Here is a 9,407-nt window from a genome sequence, read left to right on the forward strand (position 1 = left end):
CTAAGGCAACTCTGGCTCATCTGCTATGAGTGGCTGTCATCTTCAGATGCTGGGAGGGAGCAGATCCTGTAGCTGCTGGTGCTCGAGCTGTTCCTGATCCTCCTACGTGAGTAGGTCAAGACCAGGGTGCCAGAGCAGTGCCTGGAGAGTGAAGCTGAAGCTGTAGTTGTGACGACCTTGTGAAAGACCTGATAGGGCCGGGAGAGTGGGTGAAAAGCAACTCAAGTTTTTTGAGTGGGAGTGGTTAAGATTCAGAAGCACAGATACGTCGCCGTTTGGTACCCAACTTGAAGAAGAGCAACCATTTTGCTCTCCCAAGGAACATCCATTGAGGCTTTCAACAAACGATATGCTTGCGTGTTTCAGAGAATTATCTTTCTCTTCAGTGGATTTTTGATCTTGTGTTTCTGAGGTGGTTTGTTTTTTATTCTTCCCACTCTGTTCCTTTTCTATGGATGAAATTTTTAATTCTTCTTGTGTCCCAATATCAGATACTGCCTTTCCCATAATATACTCAGTAAGTAGTTACTGGATGTATGAGTAAATGAATTGGAAAGGGGTTCCTATGATCTCTATTTTGAGGTTTTTGATACAAGCCCCACACAATATCTAGTTTTAAAATGTTTAAATTATACGACTAATAAATGCCCATTCTTTGGAAATTAGAGTGCTGTGTTAAGAAGGAATCTGAGTCTTAATATGGACCAAACAGGACGAAGTGCTTTCATCAGTTACTGATGTTTGCCATGAGTGTCTGTGGTCTGAGTGTGTATGTGTCTGGATGTCTGCCTGTGTTTTGAGTGGCAGACATAAGGTCCTGTCTCCTTAAGGTCGTATGTCTTTTATCTTGCCATACTGCTGAGATGAATATCCTTTTTTACTGAAAATATTGAGGATCCCCAGTTCACAATTTTATTCATGTGAAATTTCAGGGGACCCCAAATAGCCAAATAATTTGAAAAAGAACAAAGTAGGAGAACTGACTTCCCAATTTCAAACCTTATTACAAATCTACAGTAATCAAAACGTGGTACTGGCATAAGGATAGACATGTAGATCAATAGAATAGAATTGACAGTCCAGAAATAATGCCACATGTCTACAAACAATTGATTTTCAACAAGGGTGCCAAAACCATTATATGGAGGAAAAATAGGCTTTCAACAAATGGTGCTGGAACAACTGGATATCTTCATGCAAAAGAATGAAGTTGGACTCTTATCTCATACCATATACAAAAATTAATTCAAAATCAAAGACCGAAATGTAAAGCTAAAACTATAAACCTCTTAGAAGGAAACAGGCATATGTTCATGGCCATGGATTAAGCAATGGTTTCTTAAAATTAATGCCAAAATCATAAGCAACAAAAGAAAAAATTGATAAATTCGATTTCATCAAAATAAAAACTTTTGTGCATCAAAGGACACTATCAATAAAGTGAAAAAGAATCCACTGAGTGAGAGAGAATATTTGGAAATCATAAGTCTGATAAGGATCTAGCATCCAGGATACATAAAGAACTCAGCCACAAAGATACAAATAACCGAATTTAAAAATGGGCAAAGGCTTTGAATAGACATTTCTCCAAAGAAAATATACAAAGGGCCAATAATCACATGAAAAGATGCTTAACATCATTAGTCATTAGGGAAGTGCAAATCAAAACCACAATGAGATACCACTTCACCCGGCTAGGATGTCTGGAATTAAAAAATCAAACAAATGAAAAACAGAAAATACCAAGTGTTGGTGAGGATGTGGATTAATTGGAACCAGTTTATGCATTGCTGCTGGGAATGTAAAATAGTACAGCTGCCATGGAAAACAGTTTGGCCGTTCCTCAAAAACTTTTTTAAAGAGTTACCATATACCCCACTAATTCCACTCCTAGGTATTTACCCAAGAGGATTGAAAACATACATTGATGCAAAAACTAGTACATGAATGTTCACAGCACCATTATACGTAAAAGCCAAAATGTGGAAACAATCCAAATGCCCATAAACTGAAAAATGAAGAAATAAAATGTGGTATAGCCATACAATGAAATGATATTCAACCATAAAAAGGAATGAAGTACTGATACATGCTACAACATGGGTGAATCTCAAAAACATGCTAAGGGAAAGAAGCCAGACACAAAAGACCACATATTGTGTGGTTCCATTTATATGAAAAGCCGAGATAGGAAAACCTATAGAGACAGAAAGTACATCAGTGGTTGCTTATTTTAGGGGGTCTGGAGGTTGGGGGGTAATAGCTAAGCATTGGAGGGTTCCTTTTTGAGTTGAAGAAATGTTCTAAAACTGTGTTAATGGATGCACAGTATATTACTATATACTGACTATACTAAGAACCATTGAATTGTATATTTTAAATGGGTGAATTATATGGTATGTTATATACTATATCTCAATACAGCTGATTAAAAAGGGATGCTATCAAGGAGGAATTCAGAATGATGACATTTGCCTGGTCACTTGGCTGGGCTCTGGCTACAGTAGGTAAGGGATTCTTTATGAGACATTCGTGTAGCAGAAAGGAAAATTATTATTTTGCAAGTTGTTGCCAAAGTGTCCCTTGGGGAACCAAATATCTTTCCTTAGGAATGGGCCCTCCTCGTTTACTTGGGGATAATTTGGGATTCAGAAGGAAGAAAAAAACACTAGGTAGCTACTCTTTGTTGAGAATTTAAGGGCAAGGAAGAACCGAGAAGAGAGGTGTTTCTGCAAAAAAGTGGGAGGCTAGAACAGTCTCAGACAGAAATGACTGAGACATTCAAGAAAAGAGAAGCCTGATATTAAGCTTTAAATCATCTATTGAATTATACTGTGATGTAAACATCCCTCACTGTTACCCCTGAATCAGCAGCAAATCTCTACTGTCTTTTCTGTGTGGTATTGAGACGTATGCGTTTAAAAACTAGGGCCTTGGCCCCACATAGGAGGTGCTACAGTGCACCAAGCAGAGGATGAGGATTGAGTAGAAATCAGAGTTGTCAGTGGTCAAGGAGACATAAGCCTCTGATTTCCCAGTAATCTTCCTAAAGGGTGTGGCCAGGTATTTGAATAAACCTAATCTATATATTAAAGGACACTGGGTCATACATGTTTGGAGGGCCAGAGCTTCTGGTTATGATATATGCTGCAGAGCTGAGGGCATTCATAGGTTAAAGTACTTTGAAGGTGGGGAGAGCAGAAAGTGTGGAACAATAGGAGAGGTAAGTAGAGTCACTGAGACGGGAAGGAGGATTGTCTTCAGCAAGAGGAATTCCAACAATAGTAGTCGATATTTATTGTACAGGATAGGGGAGAGGCACAGTTTTAATGGAGGCTTCTGCTGGCTGACTCTGAAACCAAGCCCATGAAAATTGTTATGCTGACACCAGAGAATTCTGATGAGAAGGCACAAGCAAGCATTCTTCAAGGAAATGCTTTAGATAGCATGGCCCGTCATGGCCCTTAGAGATGCTTCAACAGCCTCTAATTTGTCATGGAGGCAAAACCCCACTCATAGGATGTTTGGAAGAAGATCCAATCATAGGGTTTCCTTCAGAGGTAAGCCAGGTGTCTTCATAACTCTGCAAAGTAGAGAATCAAGAAGAAGCTGAGACTTTTTCTAAGTAGGAAAAGACCTAAATGGAAGGGCAGGAGACAACTGACTGAGCACTCTTGTCCTGGTTCGTTGGAAGGAATCGTCAAATTGATGGGGATGAAGGTTAGGAGATGGGTTGGGAGCAGTGGTCAGAACACATCTGCCTAGTACCTGGTTTTCTACTATGTGACAATGTGGGAGTTGTACTTCCCAGAGGACGAGGGACCTGCCATGGGAGACCATCAGGACAGAGACATCAGGGGCAGGAAGAAAGAGGGATATGAGTGCCCTTCTCACCTGCTTCTCGGAACTGCTCTTTTGTTTCCACCACCAGGAATTTATCAGTTGGTTCCTTGTGTCTTCTGGTACTCTCTGAAGTTGGGAAGTAATTAGAAGAGGGAGATTTATGCTTCCGGGTCCTCCACCATCTCCCTAGGCCCAGGAGCACAAGCTCCAAGAGAGTAAACAAGAGACAGAGCCCAGTGACCCCAAACATGGTCTTTAGGAAGATGGTCTTCTCAGAGGGGCGAGACACAGTACAGGTTATGCTACCAAGGCAAGGCTCTCGACGACATGCAAAGGAGCTGGGCATCTTGAACCCATACAGATGGTACTGCCCCCCCAGGGCTGCCCCCTCGAGGACCAGTCGCACCCCTAGCTGTGCCACATAGGCCCAGAACAGCCTGGAGCTTCCAGATCCTGAGGCATCTCTGCTGTCCTCCCTTTGGCGGACCAGGGTCTCCTCTTCTTTCTTCACCTTTTCTGATTCTTCCCAGTGCCAGATCACATGATACAGAGTGAAACCCACGTAGAGGATGCTGGGCACGGCCACCAAGATGACTTGGAAGGCCCAGAAGCGCAGTGGAGAGAGAGGGTGGAAGGCATCGTAGCAGGCGGCCTTGCAGCCTGGCTGCTGGGTGTGACACACGAATTCACTCTGCTCATCACCATAGACCCCTGTCCCACTGGCAGCCAGCAGCACAAGGCGGAATCCCAGGAGCACGGGAAGCAGGAGGCGCCCCACGTGGGTGGAGTGCCGGCTCTCCTCAGCCACCAGCCACCTCAGGAACCTGCCACACATCCTGTTTTGGAGCAGAGGACAATGATGGGTGTGGGTGTGTTGCTCACTGTCCTTTAGGAAGAGTGTCAGGCCACCTCTTCACTCCTAACCCATCAATAGGTGGAGCAAGCCTTCTTGCTCCTTTCCAAGAATATGGTTGATCAAATACCAAGACTCTGATTGCACCTAGTTATAGTTAATGGAATCTTCTACGTAAAATAATAATAGTGAGAAGTACAGTCCCCGCTCTGTTGGAATGGAGAGGAACTCTCCCTTTCCCTCCATCCCTCCCTCTCATCCTTCCCCAAAGGCTGAATGTCAGAGACCAGAGTCCCCTGAAAACAGTTGTTTCCCCAAGTGATGGCTGCCAGGTCTGGTGCTACTGTTGGCATCACCTGAATGAAATCAGTGCTGACCCTGGGGGCAGTGTCCATTCTCTTGCTGTCTGCTTTTCTCTGGCCCCTTGACCTTGGGTGCTCACAGGTGTGTCTGGGCAGCCTCTGCTGCCCTCACAGTGGAGAGATTGAGATGCAGTTAGATTAGCAGGCTCGATGGAGATCAAGTGAGCCTAGTGAGTGTCAAGGCTTGCTTTAGTCTGATGTTCTTTAGACTTACAGCTTAGGGAAAGGAGAACATTTTGGGAAAAAAGAAAAAACCAGCAGAATCTACTAGTTAATTGTAGTGGAGTTTGAGGCCAAAGCCAGAGCCGGATGGATAAAAAATTCGAAATTTGACTCTGCTTTATCATTGTTCCTTGGGCTTATATCTCCCTTGTGGTGAGAGGTGACCATGGTCAGGGACAGGCTTCAGAAATTCTTCAATTCCCTGGACAAATATTATCATGCTACAAGCCCAGTTTGCCATCTTTATCTTTATCCTAATCAGCAGCCTGCTCAATGCCGAGCCGCTGTTTCTAACCATTCCCCTTCAGTGCAAACTGTTCCACACCTAGTTCCTCTCACTCTCAGAAGACCATGCAAACCTCTGATTCCTCAGAGAAAAAAGATTCTTTGATGTGAAACCCCACAGCTACCACTTCTCCTATCTCCATAGTCACCTCCTTCTGCAGCATCTTAGAGAAAGAAGTGGTCCTACCCTTGTCCAAGGCTACTCTCCCTCCCGGACCTGTGCCCTTGGGTCTCTCCAGCTTCTCCAAGGATTTGATCCCCAAATGATCTTTCCTGTAATTTGAATCATCTTTGTTTCCTCTCTGACTATGAACTTGCTTAGGTTTCTCCCTTTTAACTCTAACAATGACAACCTGAATTGCTAAGTTCACATGGCAGCAAATGAGACATGGCTAACTTGTCTCATACCAGCTTCCCAATTATAATACCCAGAAAGATGCACAAAACAATTTTAAATGGGTGTTAGTGTTATAAACTATAGATAAGAACAGGCCATGTGCCTAAACTTAGGCAGAACGGTCACTTCTGTACAATCAGGAAGGATGGATTGAGATGCTTCCAAGGGACTTCCTAAGGGTCTCAACTGACCAGAGAAATATGTCGCCACCCACCAACTGTGAGAAACCATTTTTGAGCCACTAGGAATGAGAGTTTGAACCTCTGCCTGCCCCTCAGTCCCTGTCTTTCTACCTCCATCACAGACTGTGAAGACTCAGAAATATATCAGGCTGCTGAAAACTCTTTTCTATAAAACTGGGTTAAAATTTTTAGAGGAAATGTATTTTTAGTCTCTAGAAAGATGTAAAATTGGTCTCATGATTAAAGATGGCGGATTGAAGATGAAGATTTATCCCCTCTCATTCCCAAGACTCCTCGAAAATGAGAGTAAATGGATCTTTAAACGTATAAACATGACAAATAGAGCAGGAGGAAGATCACCAGTGGCACAACCAAAAGCCACTTTGGAGGCAACAGGACAGATTGAGAGGAAAATCAGAGTGCGGTGCTGGAAAGAATTCAGTACCACACTCTGACTCTTCCAGAATTCAGAGGAAGAAGGTGAACAACTGAAGATTATAAAAGCTAAAGAGATAAGGGGACAAAATCTCTTTCCTAATTTGAACAGGAAGACAATGACAAAACAAAATCGCTAGCTTATTTAGTGGACAAAAAAGCGCTTAGCGACATGCCTGAGGAAAAGCAGTTTCTCTATAAGTGTTTAACCGAGTTTTGTTGGGAGAAGCACTGAGCTCCATGGAGGACAGAAAGGAAGGTCAAGTTCTAATGCTGGTCCTGAGTTTCTCAGCGTTGGCACTATTGACATCTGGCGCCTGGTAATCTTTGCTTGGGGGTAGGAGGGATGCTGTCTTGTGCGTTGTAAAATGTTTAGCAGCATTCCTGGCCTCTATCCACTAGATGCTGGTAGCACACTCTCCCTGCCCACCCACAATAGTGTCCAGATGTTGCTGAATGTCCCCTGGGGTCAAATTCACCCCTGGTTGAGAACCACCGCTTCAGAGCTGTGCTGGTCCATCAGCTCTCTACTCTTGGCTTCAGTTACCAGGTCTGTAAAGCAAGACTTCTGTACCAGAGCATCTCAAAGGGCTTTTATTTGGTGGGGCATGATAATCAGCCCGTTTCCAGGCTGGTTGTGCATCGTCCCTCAAGCAGCCCCGTCTGTGAGGACGCCTGCAGTCCCTCTCCACCTCAGAAGTCTACAGGGTCCTCGCCCTTAGGGCAGGCAGCCCCAGGCCCTGAGGATTTCTGCCCTGGCTCTCCTGGAGAGTTACCAAATGCTAATTTGGTAACTTCTCAAGTCTTGCTGTCAGCCTCATCTCCTTTCAAAGTACAGGCCTAGCACCCTCTAAACATGTTTCCAGCATGTTCCCAGCAAACCTGGAATTTAACACAGAGTAGGCCTGCCCTATTCCAAGTGTTGGGAATGTAAGTCGTTTCCAGAGACCCTGTCTCTGTTCTTCTCTCTCTCCCATGCCCACCCCTGACCCATAGCTAGACACCCAAATGTCCTCTGAGAAGCTCTTAGAACTGAACCGGGGTCTCCAGAGCTCACCACGGAGCTTTGGGGGTTTGGAAGGGAGAGAGGGGATAAAGCAGGACAAGAGGACTTGCCTGAAAACTCTTTGGTTTGGAGTCCCCATGTCTAATTCTCAGCACCTTTTGATGTCCTTTGTCCCACAGCTATTATCACCAAAACAGTGCTTATTCTGCACACATTCCAGGGCCTCATGGAAGGCTCAGACAGAATCATGCTCCATCTCCCACAGTCTGCAGACCAAAGGGTGTTTCCTATACAACCGGAGCCTAAACACAGCCCTCCCTTGTCCCTCATTCGCTGCTTTCCTGGGGCCCATCTGTTCCAGCTGTCCCCAGGCCACCTGTCTCATTCCCTGAGCCCAACATCCTCCTCCCACAAACACGTCTGCAGCTTTGTCCACAGGAGCCAGAGCCCCCAGGCCAAACTTCGGAACCTAAGGAGCTGAGGGCTCAGCATTGTTGACAAAGCTCAGTTCAAGGGACGCCACTCTGTTTCTAGGAATGGAGAAACGGTTTGCAGATAAATCTATTTGGGAGGGAGTTGGCAGTATCTGAGCCCTGTCAAGATTTCAGTCAGTGAAGCAACACCTGTGAACTCAAGAGCTGCGAGAGGGAGGAAAGCGCAATTTGAGGGGATTTTCAAATATGTAAGTAGATTTTTCTTAATTCCCTCATGATTTTGGTAAGGATTTGTCTAAGCATCTCTATTCTTTTGGAGAAAAATTTCAAGATTCCATTGGTGGCAGAATTCATCTCAGATAGTTAAGGTATGAGGCAGAGATGTCCACTGAGGACAGTGCTGAACCGAGCTCACTGCTCCCATCTCAGCCTCCTGGCCTGGAAAACACTCTAGATTCTTTAATTTAAAGTGGGATCTGTGGCGCAGCAGCACTGGCATCACCAGGTATGCAGAATCTCAGGCTGCATCCCAGGCTTAGCAAATCAAATCTTATTTTTAATAATATCCCCAGGTCATTGGTGTGTGCAGGAGTTGGAGAAGCACAGTCCAGAGCCCCAGGCAGCCCCCACCGCCACTCCCCCGTGCCCTGAGCCAGCCCAGCTGCTCTCCGCCTGAGCACTCACCTGGCAGCTTTGAGCAGAAGCAAGAACAGCAGGGAAAGTGGCAGAGAGGAGCGTCCTTGGCTGGAGCCCTCGGGGTCCCAGCTCTCTGCCAGGCTCTGCCCCTGCCACCGCCCCCATCCTCCCCTCCCCCTTTCATTCCTGGCAGCTTTAGTGAAGAGTAGAAGAATTGCAGCTGAAGGAGCAGGCGGCCCTGCTGTTAAAGAGTGGGCTCTGGAGAATAACCCGCTGTTGTTGAGGGTGAACTGAAACAGGGATTTTCAGATCATCTGAAATGGAAGCAATGGCTTCAGGGTGTTTCCAACCTGCAGGCTCGCAGGCAGCAACAGATAGAATTTCGTTCTGTTTAAATCTCTGTTATGACCCCCACTCTCCTGGCCAAAGTACCCGAAGCACAAGAAGAGTGTGTGCGTGTGTGTGTGTGTGTGTGTGTGTGTCTGTGTGAGGGTTTGTGTCTGTGTGTGTGTTTTTACTTCATTTCCTCAGGCTGCAGCTGTCCCAGAACTCGTCATGCTCTCAGGAAGTCCTCTCCTCTTGGCTGGAAGAAATAGCACCGGCTTCCCCTCACAGCATGATGGGCAGCTGCTGCATGTCCCCTCAGCAACTCAGGGAGCCCAGCCCAGTGAGAACTGCAATGCCTGCCCCTATACCCCTTCCTGCCCCCATTGCTAGAGCCAGGATCCCCTCCAAAGATATGATGGAGAACA

At 45.4% G+C, this 9,407-nt stretch overlaps 1 protein-coding gene across 1 annotated transcript; it reads right to left on the reverse strand.

Moving 5' to 3' along the window:
* Positions 1-3,273: 3,273 nt before the first annotated feature.
* GJC3 (gap junction protein gamma 3) lies at positions 3,274-8,801 on the reverse strand. Its single transcript, XM_008536545.2, has 3 exons — positions 8,704-8,801; positions 3,895-4,679; positions 3,274-3,583 (listed from the first exon to the last, which is right to left on the reverse strand). The coding sequence occupies exons 2-3, from the start codon at positions 4,676-4,678 to the stop codon at positions 3,576-3,578; spliced, it is 792 nt and encodes a 263-aa protein (XP_008534767.1). The 5' UTR covers position 4,679; positions 8,704-8,801; the 3' UTR covers positions 3,274-3,575.
* Positions 8,802-9,407: the final 606 nt, after the last annotated feature.

The sequence above is a fragment of the Equus przewalskii genome, chromosome 12, assembly GCF_037783145.1.
Source record: "Equus przewalskii isolate Varuska chromosome 12, EquPr2, whole genome shotgun sequence".
In the NCBI taxonomy this organism is placed as follows: domain Eukaryota; kingdom Metazoa; phylum Chordata; class Mammalia; order Perissodactyla; family Equidae; genus Equus; species Equus przewalskii.

Excerpts from the sequence above, each read along its gene's own strand:
- GJC3 (XM_008536545.2), bottom strand. The coding sequence starts at position 4,678 with ATGTGTGGCAGGTTCCTGAGGTGGCTGGTGGCTGAGGAGAGCCGGCAC.